Source organism: Bubalus bubalis, chromosome 18, assembly GCF_019923935.1.
Source record: "Bubalus bubalis isolate 160015118507 breed Murrah chromosome 18, NDDB_SH_1, whole genome shotgun sequence".
In the NCBI taxonomy this organism is placed as follows: domain Eukaryota; kingdom Metazoa; phylum Chordata; class Mammalia; order Artiodactyla; family Bovidae; genus Bubalus; species Bubalus bubalis.
Window position 1 is genome coordinate 39708209 of NC_059174.1, and position 22583 is coordinate 39730791.

At 42.6% G+C, this 22583-nt stretch overlaps 1 protein-coding gene across 1 annotated transcript in view; it reads left to right on the forward strand.

Moving 5' to 3' along the window:
* The window catches only part of HYDIN (HYDIN axonemal central pair apparatus protein), a 420256-nt gene that overhangs the window by 309011 nt on the left and 88662 nt on the right, over positions 1-22583 (forward strand). Inside the window, exons 29-40 of the mRNA XM_044932144.2 lie at positions 2550-2687; positions 5670-5847; positions 7500-7627; positions 9448-9575; positions 10004-10140; positions 10369-10496; positions 10644-10838; positions 11160-11309; positions 14781-15020; positions 17450-17618; positions 20119-20298; positions 20765-20938. Coding sequence (XP_044788079.2) covers positions 2550-2687; positions 5670-5847; positions 7500-7627; positions 9448-9575; positions 10004-10140; positions 10369-10496; positions 10644-10838; positions 11160-11309; positions 14781-15020; positions 17450-17618; positions 20119-20298; positions 20765-20938 — 1945 coding nt within the window. The remainder of the gene's footprint in view (positions 1-2549; positions 2688-5669; positions 5848-7499; positions 7628-9447; positions 9576-10003; positions 10141-10368; positions 10497-10643; positions 10839-11159; positions 11310-14780; positions 15021-17449; positions 17619-20118; positions 20299-20764; positions 20939-22583) is intronic.

The following is a 22583-nucleotide window of genomic DNA, read 5'->3' on the forward strand; positions in this document are numbered from 1 at the left end:
GCCTTCAATATTGGTCAAAGTCCTTGTGCTCTCATCTCTCCTGGAACCTCAGTCTTCATAGTCTCACCATCACCCCTGTCCTTCATCCCTAATCTGCTTCCTAACCCTGATCATCCTTCTACTGCCAACCACGTGCCAGACATTTTCACTTGCTTTTCTTATTGTATCCTCAAATTCTGCATGTTAGACCCTAAAATTTGGATCTTTATTCTCAATCCAAAAGCCCATTCCAGGCTCTTTATTTCTTTCCATAGGACTCCTCCTTTCTCAGCCCCTTGAGTTTACGACCTCTATGGAATTTTCCACTGCACTCTGTCCCTCGCCTCCCCACATCTTTACACCCTCCAGGGTTTGTTCCTTCATCAAACATAATTCTTCTGAGCTGGTTTTCCTTTCCCATCACCAATACAGTTATCACACTCCAGGATCTCATCAAGCTATGCCTAAATTACTACTCAGACTATGATGTGTGTACGAATCACCTGGAGTCCTGTTCAAGTGCAGATTCTGATTCAGTAGGTCCATGATGGAGCCTGAGACTCTGCATTTCTAACAAGCTCCCAGGTGATGTCGACGCTGCTGGTCCACGGACCCATGAGACAAGGGATTACAATGCATTCCTGGCTTCTACCTATAACCCATCTAAATATCACTGTCAGATAGATTTCCCCCAGATTACATTTTCATGCCATCAATCCCTGAACAGTTAACCCCAGTGGCATTTGGAAAAGCAGCATAGAGAAGAAAACATTGTTCTGTGGTCAGAAGAACTGGGAGGTTATCTTACTTTTACTTCCTACTGACTGTGACTGTCACCTAACCTCTCAAAGTCTCAGCATCCCTCACCTATAAAATGGGAATGGGGTAGCAATTCCTATTTCACCAAGTGGTCAGTACTATGCCTGGATCGGAGAATGCATTCAATCATGAGTCACTCTGTGGATCAGAGCCAGGTTCCTCCACCTGAGTAAGGGTATCCTAAGTCCCTCTATTAACTGATGCTCCCTATATATTGAACTTTATTTCTCATGATTTCCCATTATAAACCATTTATTCATTTATAGTCAGACTGGTTTACCCACTAGCCCTAATGCACCCCAGCCCTTCCTGCCTCCCTCTTTCCTGTTGTATTATCCCTTTCATTCTCCACTCTGCCAACTCCAAACTCACACATACTCTAAGACCCAGCTCAGCTCCATCCCTCTGTTACCTTCCTCCTACACTACATTCTCTTGGCTATACTTAAGTATAGTCTTTGCCATAATATAATAATATAATTTACTTTCTAAGTCTTGCTTTGGAAGAATTGTCAATTCTATGTCTGTACAGCTTCTCTTCCCAGTTAGAATTAGTGTTATGTACTCAGATACTGTATCTCCTACCAAATTTTAATGGGGATTAGACTCCCCATTATATAGCCACTGCAGTGGCACCCCACTCCAGTACTCTTGCCTGGAAAATCCCACGGATGGAGAAGCCTGGTAGGTTGCAGTCCATGGGGTCGCTGAGGGTCGGACACAAGTCGCTGAGCGACTTCACTTTCACTTTTCACTTTCATGCATTGGAGAAGGAAATGGCAACCCACTCCAGTGTTCTTGCCTGGAGAATCCCAGGGGCGGGGGAGCCTGGTGGGCTGCCGTCTCTGGGGTCGCAGAGAGTCGGACACGACTGAAGTGACTTAGCAGTAGTAGCAGCAGCAGCATGTATTATTACTGAATTGCATGTGTACATGTATATTAGTAAGTTAAAGACTGTGCTGAAAATCAAATTCACCCAACACCTATTGACACTTTGTGTATCATGTTGACTAAATAGAATTCTCTTTCACTCCTTATCTCCAAGGTCTTCTGGGCGATTGGTTCTGGCTCAGCTCAGAGTGCTTCCTTTGAATCAGCTAGTTCTTGCCCCAGTTTATTCTAAGAGCCCCTTAAGTGGCTTCAGTTTGTGATTATTGGACCTTTTGGGTTGTGTTAGCAAAATCCCAGGAAAAAGAACATGTCTGGCCTATTACTCCCATGTCTCTCTGTAAAAATAGAAACATTCACTCTAGAATTCTGAACTCAAATCTTATCCAAATCTTCTTAATGTAAAAAAGCTTACTTTAAGATCCTCTAATATGAATTCCTTGTGGTAAAGAAACAGAGGTCTAGGGAGGTTACCCACAGCTGTACTAAACTAAATTAGTTGTTAGAAGACCTAAGACTAGAGCCAGACTGCAGGGTCCAGTGCTCCTCCCACCCAGTAGTCACCTGGTTGTGATACTAAAATGTGGATTGGCCCACATCTACCCCCTGCAGGAGGGCACGGCAACCCGCTCCAGTATTTTTGCCTGGAGAATCCCATGGACAGAGCAGCCTGGCGGGCTACAGTCCATGCAGTCTCAAAGAGTCAGACACAACTGAACCAACTTAGTACACGGCACACACCTCATGGAAAATGAAATACATGTACGTGAGGCATGCTTGTCTATTCACCTTGGTCAGAATGACGCCAGAATCTCGGAGGGTGGGTGGCAGGGGAGTCACTCATCTCCTTTTTCTCCTCTCAAGCTGTTTGACCTGGTCACAGAGAAAGAAATCACTCTCAAGAACACTGGGAAAGTTGGCTTTGAGTTCAGGGTTCTGACTGACCCCCAGTCTTCAGCAGACAACCTTCTACCAGGAGTGCCACTCATCCAGCCTCTCTCAGTAAGTAGCCTACCCCACACCCACCCATGACAGCCACCGATCATGGTAGGAGGGGCCCAAACTCAAACCTGTAAGCCACACCCTGGTGTATATAAAATGGTATATAACAGTATATAAAGTTTCATTTTATACATTTTTTATTTCTGTGTTATTGAAGACACAAGATTTAATGACTATTAAGTGTTCTTCCTGGACTGTGTATTTTATCTATTTTAAATAACCACTTTCTTCCCTTTTAATGCTTTTTACTTTGAATTATTCTTTGTTTATTAATATTAATTCACAATATTAACATCGCATCTTTTGAAGTAGCACAGTAGCTGTCTTTCACAAGGTTTGGTATGTTGTTTATACTGTGATTTGGTTCTATACATTTTATAGTAATCATGACTGTATCTTTTTCTTGGTTATATGTTCATTCCATCATTCTGGCTTCCCTGGTAGCTCAGCTAGTAAAGAATCTACCTGCAATGCAGGAGACCCTGGTTTGATTCCTGGGCTGGGAAGATCCCTTGGAGAAGGGATAGGCTACCCACTCCAATGTTCTTGGGTTTCTATGGTGGCTCAGACAGTAAAGAATCCTCCTGTAATGCAGGAAACCTGGGTTCAGTCCCTGGGTTGGGAAGATCCCCTGGAGGAAGGCTTGGCAACCCATTCCAGTATTCTTGCCTGGAGAATCCCCATGGACAGAGGAGCTTGGCAGGCTCCAGTATTCTTACCCGTGGAGAATCCCCGTGGAGAGAGGAGCGTGGTGGGTTACAGTCCATGGAGTTTGCAAAGAGTCAGACATGACTGAGCGACCAAGTACACAGCACACCTTCATTCTGAGGATCTGTGTCTTTCATTTCTTATCTCTTCAAGTATTGCTTCTACCCTACTTTCTCTAGTCTTTCTCTAGTCTGCTAAAGCAAATGTTAGACATATGTTGGACCTTCTCACTCTGTCCATGTTTCTTAACCTATATTTCACATGTGTATCTCTTTACTCTTTATCTCTCTGTGCTGTTTTCTATATAACTACCTCAGCTCTTTTAGTTACCTAATTTTCTTTTCAATTGAGTATAATCTGTTTAACCCTACTGTCTTAATTTCAGAAATTCCATCTGATTCACCACTTTCGTTTGGGATTTTAATTTCTTCATTTATCACTAGTCATTTTGTACATTCTTTTAAATTTTTCTGATTGAGTTATTATTATTCCTATTTATGTGACTGTTGACTCTCTTTCATTATCACTGCTTTCCCTGTATGATTTGTAATGTTTGGCGTGGGGTCATCTTTAGCTGAGAGTGTTCTCCCTGGGAGAGCCTCATTCACCCTGGATTGTAATGTGACGCTTCCAGGAGTGTTGCGCTTGTTTTTGCCAGGTACCTCAGGGGGTCAGATTTTGAGTTAATATTTTGACCTGGATTAACCACAGTGATCTGTCGGTGTACATTAAGACTCCATAAGTTTGCACGACTCAGGCTTTTTCTTGTCTTCGTTCTCTAATTTTTCCTCAAAGAATATACATCAGTTGTAAACATCAAAAGACAATAAAATATGTTTAAAAATTATTAGAGTTCCCTTCAAAGATGACTTTTAAAGCACTTCTAAATAACTTGAATCTATAATAGCATTTTCCCTGGTTTATATTCTAGGCTGATTTGCCTTTTCTGGTAGTTTTTTTTACCATAAAATTCTCCCACTTTTATTTTCTGATTACTGACCTAGAGTTTTTATTTTGTGACCTTATTCACAATTTTTAAGATTTATTATATGATATTTGATGTATGTAGAAGATATCCATATCACATGTGTTTGACTTACAGAGCATAATAAAAAAATGAGTACCCCACCTACCACCCATCTTCAAACTCAGAACATCACTAATATTTTTGAAATCATTTGTGTGTTGGTGCATGCAGTTCAACATACTACAATCTACCCAGGCTCTTTTTGCCTCTCATACTCCTTCTGGCTACCCCCGGGCCTGCAACCACTAGTCTGAATTACATGTTTGTCATTCTCTTTGTAAAATACAGTTCTATTACATATGCATGCATCTTTACATCAAGTACTTTTAGTTTATTAATTTATCAAAACTTCTAAGCACCTGCAATGACCAGGTATTTTTCTAGAACTTGTAGTCGAATAGTAAACAAAACATACAGATATACCTGCCCTCATGGAGATTTCATTTTATGGAATTTTGATTTATCTTGAGCTTTATAAAAATGTCCTCAGTACCTGTAATTTGTGCAATTTTTCCCCCTAATATTTTGTTTTTAAGGCTAGTCTACATTGTTGCATGTAGCTATAGTTCATTTATTTTCACTAATGTACATTACTCATTTTGTGACTACTACATGGAAGGTAGTTTTCCTTTTCCCTGTCAAAACACATTTGGGGATTTCCCCCCCGCCCAAGTTTTGCTGTTAAATAATTCTGCTACAGATACTCTTGTACCTGTGTCCCTGCCAACAGGTGGAAGAGTTTTCACAGAGAATTTTCCTAGGAGTGAAATCTTGAGGTCATAGGCTATGCATTTGTTCAACTTTATAAGGAGGTGCTAACACAGTTTTCATGGTGATTTTTCCTGTGAAAAATCTGGTGATTTCCCACCAGATGTAAATGAGTTTCTTTTGGTTCATAGTCTCACTGAAATTTGGCAAAGTTTGCCAATCTTATGGTTAAAATTTTTTTCATTATGATCTTGATTTTCATTTCCCTGATTACTTATGAGAATAAGCAGCTTTCACTGAGTTGACTTGCTGTTCCGTTTTCCTCTTTTATGAAATGCCTGCCCATATATGCTTCCTATTTTTCTATTGTCTGTCTTTTTCTCACATCTGCATAGGAATGAATCTTGGGAGAGGAGTGTGAGTGGACACTATGGCATACACTAACCCCTTGGGGTTATTATTCAGTGCATCAAACTGCTGGAAGCAAGAGTCTATTGTAAATTTTACTTAAAGTTCTCTCTGATCTTTCTGCCACATAGGGTTTTATCAGTTCCCATAAAGAGCAAGTATTGAAGGTTTATTACTTACCTGGAGTGCCTGAGATCTTTCAAAGAAGTTTCCAGATACAGATTGCCCACCTGGACCCAGAAAATATTACTCTGAGTGGAGAGGGAATCTTTCCCCGAATCTGCCTCGATCTCCCCAGGAACCTCAAAGGTGCTTCTACCCCTGTAATATTTCCCCACTGGATGACAAGATGCATTTTAGCTGCTTTTCAAGAGTGCTGGCAGTCTGCATTATTTGTTTGGCAGTCCTCCTTTTGTGTTATTCCTCAGTTGCAAAACACATCAAGAGTTGAAGTTGACTGGATGACCTGAGACAAGTGCAACAAGATATGTCCATGACAGTCCCAAATTAAGACATTTGGCCAATTTCGCCATTATTAAATTACAGAGTGATCAGGACTTCGTACTTCCAAATGCCTTTTCTTCTATGGCATGTTCCTTCCAGCTGCACTCTCTCCCTGAGTTGTCACTCACGTTTGGCCATTGAGAAGGCTACGGCTAATTTTACTGCAAGGAGTACAATTCTCAAAATATAAACTGTAAAGAGAAGCAACCAAGGTTCCAACCCCTTATGCTGGCATTACTCAGTTTGGGCTAATTTAGACTGTTATTTTTTTTTTTTAGACAGTTATTAATTGTCTGCCCACATCCCTAGCCAAGGCTTTTCTGGGCAACATCCAACTCTCGGAGCCATCACTCTGTACCAGAGTATTTCTGTCTTAGCAGATTCTGAAGCTCAACGAAGCAGCTTTTTGAGCCATGGACTAACTGGCTCTTTCTTCCTAACATGGGCTGCAGGATGAGGAGTCAAGAGAAGCTTTTCACTCTTGAAGTTCCTTGAAACCCACATTGCCTAAGCAGCTTCAGACTAAGCTCTCCCACCTCAGCCTTTCCTCCTACCCCACTCCCCAAAGTCACTAACTCACCTGTTGATTCATTATATCCCAATTGTCTGCTTCCTGAAAATATGAACACAAATGTTAGTAAATCTAAGACCATGTTACTCTCTACCATCTAGAGTTCCAACCAGACATAGGTTAGTCCAGCTCCACATACAATTTCAAGAAGGAAATCCTTTGCCTCATGGCTGAAAACTGGATGCCAATCTGGCCTCTTTATGGCAGTACACATGTTTAACCAATACAGAGCTTTAAAATAATTTAAATCTGAGTATTAGTTGGGTTTTCTCTGCTCCAGTTCACCACAGCCTCAGCACTTCCTGTGATTTCACAGAAGGCACTTTAATTACTTTGTCTACTTGGGCATTTGAATTTGTGCTAGCTTACTGGTGAACTTGGGTGTCTGACATTTCTCCGGCCGTTGCCCATCCTCCCTGATTCGGGGGGGACTGTAGCTTATTTAGTTGTAGTTAAAGCAACTTGAATCAAATATATTCTTTTAGTTAATAAATAATCAACAAACATGAAGACCAGCCTAAGGGTGGCCATCCATCTGGGTTTGTCCAACATGGAGAGGTTTCCCAAGTGGTGCAGCCATCTGTGCTTAAACTGGAGAAATAGCAAGAAAGCTGGGATCCAGCTGGTCACCCCACAACTGACTCAGGATGTTACTGCCATGAAGTTCTTGAGAACTAGACGGTACCTCACTAAAGCATAATGTTATAAACTTCAGTGAGGTCTCTGGTACAAAATATCCTCTGAAGCAGAGAAAACATGGTAGGCGAGGTATCACAAAGTTCACTTCCCTTCTCATTTTATTGACCCTGAGCTTAGAATCTATGTTTTAGACATAATTCGTATATTTCTAGCCATCCAGATTTACTTCTAATTCCAATCCCCACAGGATGTGAAAAATATGAAATCTTCTTAAATCAGGCCAGAAAAAACCTAGAGAAAGAGTACAATAAATGTGAAACGCTTTATCACTTAGAGACACCAGAGGAGACTGTGCCTGATGACAATTCTTCTGAGGTAAGACTGGCCTCACTCTGCACAGGAACTAGATTCACAGGAAGCTGCAAGGAAAAAAAAAAAAGTTTTTCCCAATGGTAACATCTTATGTAACTATAGAACCATATAGAAACTAGAAAACTGACATTAGTACAAGCCACAGAGCTTATTCAGATTTCATCAGTTTTATATGTACTCGTGTGTCTGTCTGTCTGCATGTCTACATGTGTATGCATATCTGTATGTGTGTGTGATTCTACCCACTTTTTCCATGTATAGCTTTGTGTAAATACCACCACAATTAAAACACAGAAGTGTTTCATCTCCTAAGTATCCCTTGTGCTTGTTAAGGGAAAATAGAATTACAAACAAACTCTCTTTCCAACCCACAATATCTCTCCATGAAGAAAGAATCCAACTTTATTATTGATAAGCATTAAAGTAGAAAGTGCTCCATGTTTCTGCTAGTCTGCTAAGAGATTGCAAAGACAGAAAGAAATCTCAGTCTTTCATGGAGCCAAGCAGATACAATCCCACTATATATAACCCATTATATGCATGTTCTCAAAGTAAACAGTAACTAGTCCTTAAGAACTATAACTAGTCCTCGGGTAAGAGGACTAGACAGCACCATTTGTCACACTTAGTTCATGCTGAACTCACATGGTAATTGGAATGACCATCTGTGTTAGCTAATTGGCTTTACCCAAAGGGAAAACAAACCTCTTGTGTTTTTATGATAGAGTCCTCTAAAGTTGGACTCTGTCCCTCCATGGAAACTGGGAGATGGGGCTCTGTATTCCTTGATGGTGGCACAGAGATGTCAAACCATGTCAAAGAGATGGTTCCCAGGTCCTTGAGAAAGACACTCCTGGGTTATGAAGCTGACAAAAAGCTTACCCTCTAAAAATATTTATATATATATATTTCTTTTTTTTTTTATTTTATTTTATTTTTAAACTTTACAAAACTGCATTAGTCTTGCCAAACATCAAAATGAATCCGCCACAGGTATACATGTGTTCCCCATCCTGAACCCTCCTCCCTCCTCCCTCCCCATACCATCCCTCTGGGTCGTCCCAGTGCACTAGCCCCAAGCATCCAGTATCGTGCATCGAACCTTTCTAAGAGACAAAGAAAGAACTTGCAAGTTTTCTTAAGTAAATGCTCAAGAAAAGTGAAGCTGGAATAGGTCTCCACCCTTATTTTTAACAGGGAGAATTGAGCCTCTGTATTTTTTTGGCTGTGCCGCACAACTTGTGGGATCTCAGTTCCCAGATTAAACCTGGACCACAACAGTGAAAGTCCAGAATACTAACCACTCAGCAACCGTGAACTCCCTTGAGCCTCTTATTTTTAATTTGTTTTTGCCCTTACATGCTTACATTGATGTAGCCATCCCCAGGCTCCCCACCCCTTTCACTTGGCAACCACTATAGTTCTCCGTCTCTGTACTCTTGTTATGAGCATAGAAGTTATATAAATGGAATCATACAATATGCAACCTTTGGAGATGTTTTTTTTTCATTCAGCATAATGCCCTTGAGAACCATTAACATAAATAGTTCATTCCTTACTTCACTGCTGAGTAATAGTCCATGGCATAGATGCACAGTTTGTTTAGCCCACTCTATCCTACAATAAAAAATTTAACCCCATAGTTATACTGTATATCTATTTATGTACTCTGACCCCTTGGAGGGCCACAAGCCATTGTAATATCTAAGATTTTCTGACTTTGCCTCCACAAAGTAGTTTTTGCCCCCTTGGGGTGAAGTTGCCCCCACTGAGAATGCATATTCTAAAAGAGTTTATTCATGTGCTCTTCTCTCTTGCTCCAGTTAAATGCTCACCTCCAGATGGAAGTAGAGCGACTTATAGTCCAAGACTATGCCATAGAACATCAGAAATCAATTGTCCCTGCTTCCATGGATGACTTCTACCATCGGAGTCGCCGTAAGCCAATCAAGTAAGCGACCTTCCCTGTCACGTTTGTTTCAGAATGTAGCAGAGCTGGTGGTGCTCTCCACCAGAGTGCTCCCTGAATTAATGGTTGATCACATTGGGATGAAATCCACTCGCTTCACATATCTGCTGTTCTCCAGCAGCCAGCCAGCCAGGCAGGTCTCTGCCTCTTAGAAACCTCCCACTTTGTGTAATAGACAGGCCGGGCTTCAGGTGCTTCAGGACCAGCATTGACTGCATTTAGAGATGAGGGCTACAGCAGAAGTGTGGTCTCCTGGGGGAGGTGTCCCGTCCCCAGCCTCCATTCTGGAGAGTGGTGGTTCTCCCAGAAGTCCCCACAGAAGGGACTTCTGCAGAGGGAACAGACGAGAGCCTCATCCTGTCTCACATATGGAAACGTGAGTGGTAAGGAGAGCTTGTTCACTGTTTCAGAGTCCAGCTCCCAGAATACATCCTGGACTTTGGCTACATCATCCTCGGTGACGTCCAAACCCACATCATCAAGATCACCAACACCAGTCACTTTCCAGTGTCCTTCCATGCAGAGAAGCGTGTCCTTCATGACACAGGTGACCAGGCTGGAGACCCTTCCTATTGTATGCTGTCATTTCTGACAAGGTGCCCAGCTGTACTGTCCTGGAGAGGTGGTTATGTTTCTTCTGGGATCAACTGAAAGAAGTGCTGGGCTATTAGTCAACACTTTGAGGGATTGTCCTGGCTCAGATGGGCTCTCTCTAGAGCAGCTCTTGATTGCTACTTTTCCTTCCCACAAAGAAGTTTTGTTTGTCTTGGTCCAGGCTTTAGTATTGAGCTAGATCGTGTGAAGAATCTGCCTTACTGTGAAACGGAAACATTTGAAGTGCGATTCGACACACAAGGGGGCAATGTTTCTGTTGGCAACAAAGAGGTCATTCTGCCCATCAAGGTAAGATGCGCCACTGGGTCCAGCTGATCCTCCCCAGCTTCCAGCCCTGCTTGCTGACCACCCTGTGATGATCCCAACTATTTCAAAGCCATGATTCTTCCTCCAAGCCTGTGCTATGTGGTAATAGCAATTTTATGCCCACCCTAGGTGGTTGGAGGGCCACCAGTTCACATCTGTCTGCAAGCCAAGGTGACCATTCCCAGTATGACCCTGTCTTGTGGAAAAGTGGAGTTTGCCACGATTCAGTGTGGACAGTGCCTTGTGGAAACTATTCAGCTTTCCAATCACCTCCAAGTCCCTTGTGAATGGTTTGTCCAGAGCCATAAGCCAGTTGTTAGCAAGGTAAGTGAGTTTTGGCCCGTTGTCGCCTTCTTCCCATCTCCATTTATGCCAGTTTTATAGTTCTAGACTTTCACTCTCTTCATTTCACCCTCAAAGACTTTCAGTGACAACCACTGCCTCCTGAATAAAATGTCGGCCCTCAGCCCAACACTCAAGGGCCTATCGGGTCATGCTGTCTGGCAAATATCCTATTGATCTTAGTGTCCCAGGTTCCACACGTCCCCTGACACCTGGGAGGTAATCAGTAAACATGGGTTGAGTGAGTGGAATGGAATCGTTTTCCAAAGAAAATGATCTAATTGTCTAATATTACTTCACCAGCTGGAGAAACACATGCCAAAATACTTAAGACGCAAACTGTGTGCTGAATTAAAGCCAAAGACACGGATCTTTGAGATTCAGCCCACTTCAGGGGTCTTGGATCCTGGTGAGAGGTCCAACATGCAAGTGAAATTCATGCCCAAAGAGGAGGTAAGCTTTAAAGAAATATAGTCAGACTCCCTGGATCTCTCTGAGATTTACTCGAAGTCCATGCTTAATTGATCTCCAGGGAAGTTTTGAGTGACCCGTCCCTCGTTGTTCTGCTTATGACATCCAATACTCTGGTTCATACCGGAGCTGTCGTCCTGGTGGTTAGGAGCACCGCTGCTGCCGATTCCTATCTAACACCCTGACTTCTATCAGTAGACCTGGCTTAGTGGCCTTCTTCCTTTGTGCTTGGAGGGAGCATGATTTTGGGCAAATTACTCAGCCTCACTAGACCTCAGTTTGCTCACAGATAAAATGAAAAATAATAATATCATATGTCCCCAAATCCCTTATTGCAATTTCAAAATCCAATAAGACCTAGAAACGGGGGTGGGGGGGGTAGAATTTCATAAGTTTCAGACCCAAATTCATTTGGCAGAAAAACCTCATCTGAGCTGACATGAAACTACTTAACCTTTATTTACCCGCCTTGGTTTGCAGACTCAAACACTACAGCCACAGAAATAATAATGTGCTTGATTCCAGGGGACCCTGCAGAGGATACTTTATAACATAGGGCATGCGGTATGTTTACCTTTTTAAAAATCTGAATTTTTAAAGCATCTGGCCCCTAAGGTTTCAGGTAAGACATTATTGACCTGCAATAGCTACCTCCTAGGGTCATTTTGAAGAGGAAATGAATTACTGTGAATAAAATGCACAGCATTCTGCTCTATATGTCCTGGCTCAATATCTACTTACTATTATCATCAGTAGTTGTGATAATAATAAGTACTTCCTGATAAACATACTCCCTGGGCCTCACAAATGTCTCTTTTGCTGCTGCTGCTACTCCTGACAAAGAACACAGTGAAAAATGATAAAATCCTAGAACCAGAGAGGATCTCAAGAGGTTACACTGTAAAGACTTTTGCTCAAAGCCTAATGCATTTGGGAGATGTTTTTCCTCTATTCTTTTAAAAGAAGAAATGGATGTGAGTTTTATAAAACACCTATAGTTAACTCCTGTTTTCCGGGTAACAGGTTTGATGAGATGCTTAAGAATCTAGTGAGAAGAAAGAAAAGTGAATGGTTTCATATCTGATTCTAAAATAGAGTCCCTGTTTCTAATATCATCAAAATCTCTCTGATCCTTTAAAAGAAAAGAAAACTAACGTGTTTGTCATTCTTAGGAAGTCCTAAGACTATGAGCGGGGTTACTCAAGATTTTGGACGTCTTACTGAATGAAAGAATTATCAGTAAATATAGTAAAAAACATAGATTTGTTTGCACAATTCCATAAATGCTGAATTAGAATTGATCAAAATTAATAAAATATTTCCACCAAATGGGAGAGGAATTTTTTACGCATCATTTTTATTGAAGTATAGCTAACTTACAGTATACAATGTTGTGTTAGTTTCAAGTGCACAGCAAAGTGATTCAGTTATATATAAATATATATATATTCTTTTTTAGACTCTTGTCTATTATAGGTTGTTAAAAGATATTGAGTAGAGTTTACTGTTCTATACAATAGGTCCTTGTTGGTTTACCTGTTTTGTTAATGGTGGTTCATATAAGTTAATCCCAAAGGCTTTATTTTTGCCCCCACCCCACTATCCCTTTTGGAAACCATGAATTTGTTTTCTGTGGCCCAGTTTGTTTCTGCTTTGTAAATGAGTTCATTTGTATCACTTTTTTAGATTCCACATATGTGATAGCATATGATATTTGCCTTTGGCTTACTTCACTTAGTATCTCTAGGTCCATCCATGTTGCTAATGGTATTATTTCATTCTTTTTTATTCCATTGTACATATGTACCCCATCATCTTTATGCATTCATCTTTTGATGGACATTTAGGTTGCTTCCATATCTTGACTATTGTAAACAGTGCTGTTATGAACATTGGAATGCAATGTTGGGAGAGAAATTTACTGGCTGTGTACAAGGGCTTCCCAGGTGGAGCTAGTGGTGAAGAACCCACCTGCCAATACAGGAGACATAAGAGACGCAGTTTCAATCCCTGGGTCAGAAGATCCCCTGGAGAAGGAAATGGTAACCCATTCCGGTATTCTTGCTTGGAAAGTCCCATGGACAGAAGAGCCTGGCAGGCTACAGTCCATATGATCACAAAGAATGAGACGCGACTGAAGTGACTGAGCACACACACATACTAGGAACTGGTTAGCCTTGCAATCCATACGATCCATACCTTTATCTGCACCAGCACCGGGAGCACAGAGAAACTATTGGTGTCCCCACTAACAACTCCTAGACATTATAACGTGTTCTGAATACAAGGAGATGAATGAAATGTTTTAGAACTATTTCCCTAAAAAGCAGTTAAATATATAGAAGTTTGGATCACATAAGATGCTAAACTCATAATTATATAGAAAAGCTTCACAGCCAATAATTCAGTTTCTTACTCTCTCCAACAATAGGTATTTTTTGAACTTGTATCCACATCCTTACACATTCCATCCATCTGATTTTCCCCTTTAAACTAAGGTATTCAAAAGCTCCCCAAATTGCTCAGTCAATCATGCCATCCAAACCCAAGCCATGGGCCCAAGTTTCACAATAACCTGGGATCTGGTTAAAAGTGCAGAACTCCCACCCTTTCTCTGCCAAGTCAAGGTCTCTAGGAATGGGCCTGTGAATATGCATTTTAATAGATTTCTCAGTGAAACCAGATTAGGGTAACTGGTGTCACTGTCACCTGGTATTGGATTGTAATTGTATGAGATGAATTGATTGCCCTAGCTGATCATCTCTGACCAGTTGCTTAACTGTATCTTCAAATAATAGAAGTATGATCATTCAGATTCTCTAAGAAACAGACTTGGAGTCAAGAATTTGAGTGTAAGCTGTAGGAAGTGTAGGGGATACTAATAGAGAAGTAGAAAGTGATGAGGAAAAGGAAGGCAGCTAATAGGGTGTGAGATTGAGCCAGCTACCTTGGACACTGGATCTTAATCCCACTGCAAACTCAGAGAAAATATACAAAACGCACATTTCAGAATTTTCCTTCCCCAGGAGTGAGGGAGCTCAGGTCTTCATACAGTAACTCCCGAGAATCGTTGACTGAGGATTGTTCCCAGAAGGTGGTATTTCTCCAGCATTTCTGCCCTGCCTTGCCCTGCCCTATACTTATGGGACACAGGGCCCATGAAAGGAGAGTCCAGAGGTGCAGATAATGGCAGTGGGACATCTGAGCACATTGGAGGTCCTGAAGGGTATGAGAACAACATTCTGAGGACTGTGGTAAAGCACTGGTACAGTGCCTGGCATGCTAGATTCCCAGCATTAACACTCTAATCTAAATTGTTCTCATGCTGTTTTATAAGAAAAGTTCTCTTTCTTAATCTAAACAGAATCCATTTTGTTCTCCAGTGGTTATCAGTTTTACCTGACACACAACAGAAACAGATTCAGATGCTTGTTTTGTTTTTATGTTTCCCAGAAAGTCTACAGCCAAACCTTGGTGTTCCAGATTGCCCAGAGTGCTCAAAAGCTTACTCTGCTGGTGGAGGGGCAAGGTCTAGAACCACGCTTGGAGTTTAGTCCCTCGGTTCTGGAGCTGGGGCCCCTGCTGCCCTACGCAGCTGGAGATGAGGCCGAGGTGGTGGTGAAGAATCCCTGCAGCTTTCCCATTGAGTTTTACTCCTTAGAATTTGACCAGCAATATCTTGTAGAAGAGAAGGTGAGCACAGACTGAAACCAAACTCCATTTTCCTACACTTGCTGGGCCCTGCCAGGTACTCTCCTATCTGCTTGGACAACTCCTGACCTTTGCTCCTTCTTCCTATGAACCCTTCCCTGTCAATTTAAAGACCACTTCACAGTCTTTCCTGACCTACTTCCCTTGCCTTGAGAGAATTCATTGCTTCTTTGTGATCTCATCATACATTTTAAACAACTAATTGAAAAACTAATTCCTGCTTATAGTTAAAACAGTAAAGAACATATGCCACAGTTATTGTATTTGAAGTGAGGTTCTTGTGGACAGCATATATTTGGGTCATCTTTTTAATATACTCTGGCAGTGTCTAAATTGGGGTATTTATATATTACATTATATTTAATGTAATCACGTTAGGACTTAAGTCTGCCTTTTTTCCCCCAAGTTGGTTCTGGGCTGCATATTTTACAATTGCTCCGCTTTATCCATTTTTTTTTTTAATTTAATTTTTTAGAGCAGTTTTAGATTCTCAGCAAAATTGAGGGGAAGGTGCAGAGATGTCTCATATCTCCCCTCCCCGCACACAGGCATAACCTCCCCTATTATCAACCTCTCTCACTAGAATGGTACATTTGTTACCATTGATCAACTTGTGTGACATCCTAACCACCCAAAGTCCATAGTTTACAGTCCACTCTCGGTACATTCTAGGGATGTAGACAAATGTACAAGTATCCATCATTATAGTGTCGTATAAAGTATTTTTATTGCCCTAAATATCCTCTGTGCTCCACCTGTTCATCCCCCCTCCTCCCAACCCCTGGTAACCATTGATCTTTTTACTGTCTCTGTAGTTTTGCCTTTTCCAGGATGCCATATAGGTGGAGTCATATCGTATGTAGACATTCACACTGGCTTCTTTCACTTAGTAGTATGCATTTAAGATCTGCTTCCTCTGGACTCTCCACCAACTTGGCCTTTGAATATTGTCTTTACATCCAGTGTTTATGCTCTGCCCAATTTGGATTCTGTATCCAGAAATTTTCCTCCAAGTGGGACTCTGTCCCTCTGGAAGCAAGCTAGGTAATATTAGGTAATATTAAGTGTTCAATGGCTTGTGTTGGCTCAACAGCCTTCACTGTGGGCCAGGGTCTGGGGAAAGCAGAATCTGAGGCTCTGAGATTTGCATGCAGAAGGTTTATCAGGGAGCGGTCTCAGGGATGATCCTGTGAAGAATAAGGACCGTAGGCCTGGGTAGACGAGGAGATAAACTGTGACGATGTGGCACAGGGAGTTCAGCTGATCCCACAGGACGCTGTGCACCTGGGCTGGCTCTTTAACGCTGGCCTGGTTGAAGCAAGTTGGCCAGGCCTTTGTGTCTCTATGTCAGCCAATCTTTGGACCAGTCCTTGCTTTCCCCACTGATCTGCTGTGCCGCCTGTGTCCGGTATCAAAGCTCTGCATACACATGGGTCTATTCTGAACTCTCTCCTCTATTTCAGTTTGTCTGTCCCAGCATCTATACCTCCCAGTCTGTTGCTCCAGCTTCATAAGTCCTGATATCTGGTAGGACAGTCCTCTCTGTTTTTCTTCATTAGCATTTTAACTATCCTTAGCCCTCTGTTCTTCCATGTAAATTTTAGAATAAGCTCATTAATATTGGTTTTCAAACAACTAAAATTGGTGATCTTGGAGAATGGTTACCTAACTGATTTTTCACACCAGTAACTTAGGAAGTAATTGCTTTCTAGGAGTTGACTTTGCTGTCTTCTATACTAAATATACATACATCCTAGAGTAGCTGGATTTAGTAGAAAAACAGGTTGCCCCAATTAAACTTGACTTCCAGATAAACAATGTGGGACAAATTCATACTTTAAAAATTATCAGTTATTTTATCTGTAATTCAAATGTAACTAGGCATCTTATGCTTCATCTGACAACCCTAATATACATCTGTCTCTATGTTTCTCTCTCAAACACACACACACACACACACATACACACATACACACACGTATGCACATACATACCTAATGCCATTTTACCTGTTTTTCTCTATATCCTCTATTTATGAGACAACCTTTTTTTTTTTTTTAATAACATGTCACTCAAAGTGGATAATTGAGTTCTGTACTTTTGTCAATGGGGAAAAAAACAAAAGAAAAACAGTAAATGTTGTTTTTAAAAACAAGGAGAAAATTATTTTCCACATGGGAAATGCCCAGACACAAAATCCTATACCCCCTATATATATCCCCTATATCCAGGACTCAACCTTACACTTTAGACCCCTGAAGAGGACCCTACCGTTTGAGGTCCAGAAAGTGTTTGTGCACACCACAGCCTTGGGTAGAAGTAGGGCTTTCATGAGGTGGATGGCAGGCCCACGTGGGGCTGTGGGGAGGAAGCTTCCAGTCAGACCAACAGCAACTCCCGTTCTTGCGCAGATCTTGCGAACACTGAAGGGCTATGATTCCTACAACTCTCTGCTGCTGCCTCCTCGCCTTCCGGGGGAGAAGCTGCCCCCAGAGGTGTATGAGTACTTCAGGGAGATAAAGCGATCCAAAGAGGAGCAGATGAAGGTGAAATATCTGGAGACTCTGGCGCAGGAGAACGGTGAGAACTCAACGGCTCTGGAGCCCCTCGCTTCTTTAAGATATCTCTACTGGGAGATGAACCAGTTACTGAACACCCGCCAGGTGCCAGGCAGGCTTCAGGTGTCCTGGGGATTTCCTTTCTAACCCTTACAGAATGGCCCTGTTGTCCCCATTGTATGGATGCGCACGCTGGGACACATTCTGCTCTCACTGGAGTCTGGTGGGGAGTCGAGGCTTAAAAACAGCTAATGCAGATATAGAAGGATGCTTGCTAGATGCTTGCAAGCTCTGTGCTGAGGGCTTCACACATACAAATGAGAGAGGAAGCACTGAAAAGCCAGGCCCACAGTTCTAAGTGGCAAAACCAGCACTCAAACCCAGATCTCTCTGACTCTGGAGTCCATGACAGTAACCACTCTACTCCACAGCCTCCAAGTGTGTGCCTAGGTGATGCAAGGTAATCTGTCACGCATGGTGGACATTAGTGCCCTACGAGAGGTAGGGGTGGGAGTTCACATGAGGAAGGACCCTCCATGATCATAACCTCAATCACAAAGCTAGACTGTGCTCTTATAATCTTGCCCTTTCTTGCCCAGCATCCCCAGGCTATCCGTTATCTGCCCAGGGGCCCCCTTGTGTACACTTAAACATCAGGGTTCCAGGGTGACCTGCAGGGTGACCTGTAGGATCGTGTAGCTTGTTGGGGTGCTTGCTTGTCTTCCCTTCTTCCCTGTGCCCTCATCCTGGAAATTCACCTTCCCCATTCTTTCTTTCTTTCTTCTGCATAATAGTCATCATGTGTATTTTCTTCACACCCATCTCCCCCTCTAGACAAGAAGCCCCCAAAAGGCAGTGACCATGTATTCCCCAGTGTAAACCCAGTGCATGGACCAGCACCTGATACATCATAGTGTCCGATAAATGTGTGCTGTTAAAGTGAATGGGTGAAGTCCGTTTCTCCTGCCCTTAAAGCTGTTTTATTGTCTCTCAGGGAGACAGAAGCTAGTTGGAGAACATTAGTTTGCTCTAAAAGGAGAGGAAAGAAGAAGGCTGCCTGTCCACCCAGTCTTCTGGTTGTATTCACTGAGCATATTGTTCTCCAGAACTGCCATTGCAGATACCACAGACTGGGGGGCTTAACCAAATGAAACATTTTCTTATGATTCTGGAGGCTAGAGATCTAAGATTAAGGTGCTGGTGGAGTTGTTTTCTATGACCCTCCCTTCTTCACTTGTAGATGGCTGTCTTCCCACTCTGTGTTCACAGGGACTTCCCCCTGTGTGTCTGTGTCTCAATCTCTTCCTGTAAGAACACCAGTTGTGTTGGGCTGTGGATGGACTGGGGCACTCACATGACCTCATTTTAACTTAATTACCTATTTAAAGGCTGTGTCTTCAAGTAGTCACATTCTGGCATACCGGGGTGGGGGTGAGGGGCTTAGGACTTCAGCAAATAACTTTTATGGAAACTAGTTAAGTCCATAACAAGCACCCATTGTGTTCTGAGCACTGAGTTGACGTGCTGGAAGGGAGATCAGTGAAACCAGTCCCTGCCTTTGAGAGCTCACAGTCAGGAAGGGGTGGGGGATGGACCCAGAATTGCCTGGTAGCCCAAGGCAGAGAGCCCTAGAAGCTTTAGGGCAGAGAGGATTTAGTGAGGGTCAGGAAGGGCCCTGTTGCTCTCATCCCTGTCCTCCGCACCTTTCCATTTGGCCCATGAAAAGTTGGTCTGGAGCTGCGACCTGAGGGCCAGCAAGAGTCCAGGGAAGCGCTCGCTCTGCTCCTCCCCAGCACCTCTCTGAGCTCCTGCTCACTCTACTGTCACAGAGAGGGTCCATCGTCCTCTGCTTCCAGACCACGTCCAGGGAAGGCTAGCAGCTCCAAGTTGCACTGGTGCCATTCCCAGGGGAGCTACAACCTCTCTGACTCAAATCCAAAATTAAACAAAGAGGATGCCTAAGCTCCAGGGCAGAGCAGACCTTGTACAATGACAACCCAATGCACCCACTGAAACTCTGTGGAATCAGGACAGTGAGGAGGGTTCGGGGCAAATAAAGTAGTAGATATGCTCAGCAATGCTCATGAAAAGGAGGAAAGCAGGCTACAAATTGGTGTGCGTAAAGTATGATCCCATCTTCAGTTTGGAAAAATTAAAAATCTGAGAGGCTGCGGCTCTTCCACTCTGGTATCCGATGAAGCTGCCATTCCTGTACTACCATTTTTTGGTATCGCTTTCTGCAGCTAAATTTTATCATTTTTGCTCTTTGAAATTTCCCAGATTTTCTGGAGCGAATGTATAATTTTGGTATCTTTTTTTTTAATGTTAAAATGTGGAAATGCTCTGGGCAGAGAAACTTGGAGGCAGACTGACTGCAGTTCTTTTCAATTTGGGTCAGATGGCCCAGGCTGACGGTAACCAGTTCCGTGATTCTCCTCTTTGTCTCTCTTCCCTTCTTTGCCCCATCTCCCTGGTCCTCTTCCTGACTCTTCCTGTGTGCTTCCATCCTTTTCCCCCGGCAGAAGAGGACGATGGTCCCTTGTCAGAGCAGGGCACTTCGGCGAGCACAAAGAGGACCTCGCTCAGCCGAGGGATCTCTGTCACGTCCAACCTGGAAGAGCGGCACATCCCAATGGTCGAGTCCAAGACCTACCCGGAGGAAGAGGAGGATGAGGAGAGCCTGGAAAAACTCATGTTGCAAAGTAATCATGCATTTTAATGTTTGGGTACCAGTTCCTTCTAAGCAAAAGTGGAAAGTCTGTTCAGTGTCTTTCACCTTTCTCCATAAAATGCATTTAACTAGCACGGTCATGCGTTGATTCTACAGTTTGAGCAGGCCATCATTTATTTAGCCGTATCCCTTACAATTGCAAACACTAGTTTCCAGTGTTATTTTTAAGCAGGAGAGATTCCCCCAAATGGGATTAAGAATCAGAGAGTAATCTGTGTTTTCAATTCTAGTAGCTACGGACAAATTATTAGCCAAAAAGGGTGGTTTCATCTGCTATGAGGTGAGTGACGCTGGCAGCAACATCTGCAGCAGATTGTGCTGGTCATTTTAAAATAACATGTAGACTAAGAAAAGTCATCCCATTTTCATCAGAACCCGTGTGAATTGTGGGTGTGTCCACACGCACGCATATGCGCACGTGTATTTTTAATTTGTAGCTGACAAGATTCAGAGTACTGACAGCCACTCTGTGGAGGAGGTTGGAGAAGTAGAGAACAACCCAGTGAGCAAGGCCATTGCTCGCTACCTGGGTATTGACATCTCTGCAGAAGGCCGCATGGCCAAGAACCGGAAAGGCATCGCCATCATCATCCATGGGACGCCCTTGTCAGGTATGCACAGGCCTAAAGAGTTGCCCCTTTGGGAGAAATTTACAGTGAAATTTGCAAGTGCAGCTTTTGAGGCAATAAAATACTCTTCTGTTTGAGATTTATGTAACAAAGAAAGAATTATCCCTAAATTGTTACATTGCCAACTTCAAAGATACAAAGTTAGAGAAAGAGCAGGGACATCTCATTTTTAATTAATACATCTCTGAATTGTTGGAGCTTGTATTCTTTCAATAATTTAATAGCATTAAAATATTAAAGAAAAATCCAAGACATTAAGTCGTTTAAGAAGAGTGGTGGGGGAAATATGTATAAACTCTTTGCTGCTGCTGCTGCTTCTAAGTTGCTCCAGTTGTGTATGACTCTGTGCGACCCCATAGACGGCAGCCCACCAGGCTCCCCCATCCCTGGGATTCTCTAGGCAAGAACACTGGAGTGGGTTGCCGTTTCCTTCTTCAATGCGTGAAAGTGAAGTCGCTCAGTAGTGTCCGACTTTTAATGACCCCATGGACTGCAGCCCACCAGGTTCCTCCATCCATGGGATTTTCCAGGCAAGAGTACTGGAGTGGGTTGCCATGTCCTTCTCCACAAACTCTTTGACCTTGCAGTATTATTTCTAAAAATTTCTCTTAGGAAAGTAATCATATGGATAAAGACTAACTACATTCGGTGTTCTCTGCAACATTGTCGGCCATACTAAAAATTTGGGAGCAGTTGAAGTATACAGTATGAAGTATACAGTATATTAGTATGGGGGACTAGTTAATTAAACCATAGTAGATTCTCTAGGACATGACTGAAGTGACTTCACACGCATGCATTCATGTAGTAAATTATATCACCTTTAAAAACAGGGTCCTGTACACCCATTTTCATGGCAGCATTACTCACAATAGCCCAACGGTCCATTGATGGATGAGTGGATAAACTAAATGTGGTACAATGGGATATTATTCACCCATAAAAGGAGGGAAATTCTCACACACACTAAAACATAGATGAACCTTGAAGACATTATGCTAAGTGAAATAAGCAAGACGTGAAATAGCAATTACTGTTTGATTCCATTTATATAAGGACCCTAGAGTCATTGTCAGAGAAGGCAATGGCACCCCACTCCAGTACTCTTGCCTGGAAAATCCCATGGACAGAAGAGCTTGGAAGGCTGCAGTCCATGGGGTCGCTGAGGGTCGGACACGACTGAGCGACTTCACTTTCACTTTTCACTTTCATGCATTGGAGAAGGAAATGGCAACCCACTCCAGTGTTCTTGCCTGGAGAATCCCAGGGACGGGGGAGCCTGGTGGGCTGCCATCTATGGGGTCACACAGAGTCGGACATGACTAAAGCGACTTAGCAACAGCAGCAGCAGAGTCATTGTATTTATAGAGACATAAAGTAGGATGGTGATTTCCAGAGGCTGAGCAAAGGGAGGAATGAGAGCTTATTGTTTAATGGCACAGAATTCCAGTTTGGAAAGATGAAAAATGCGGGAGATGGATGGTGGTGATGGTTGCACAACACTGGGAATATACTTAGCTTTTTAAGCTGTGCACTTAAAACAGTTAAAATGGTAAATTTTGAATGTATACTACGACAATTTTAAAAAGTACCACTGAAGTGTATTAAATAAATAGAAAAAGGCTCA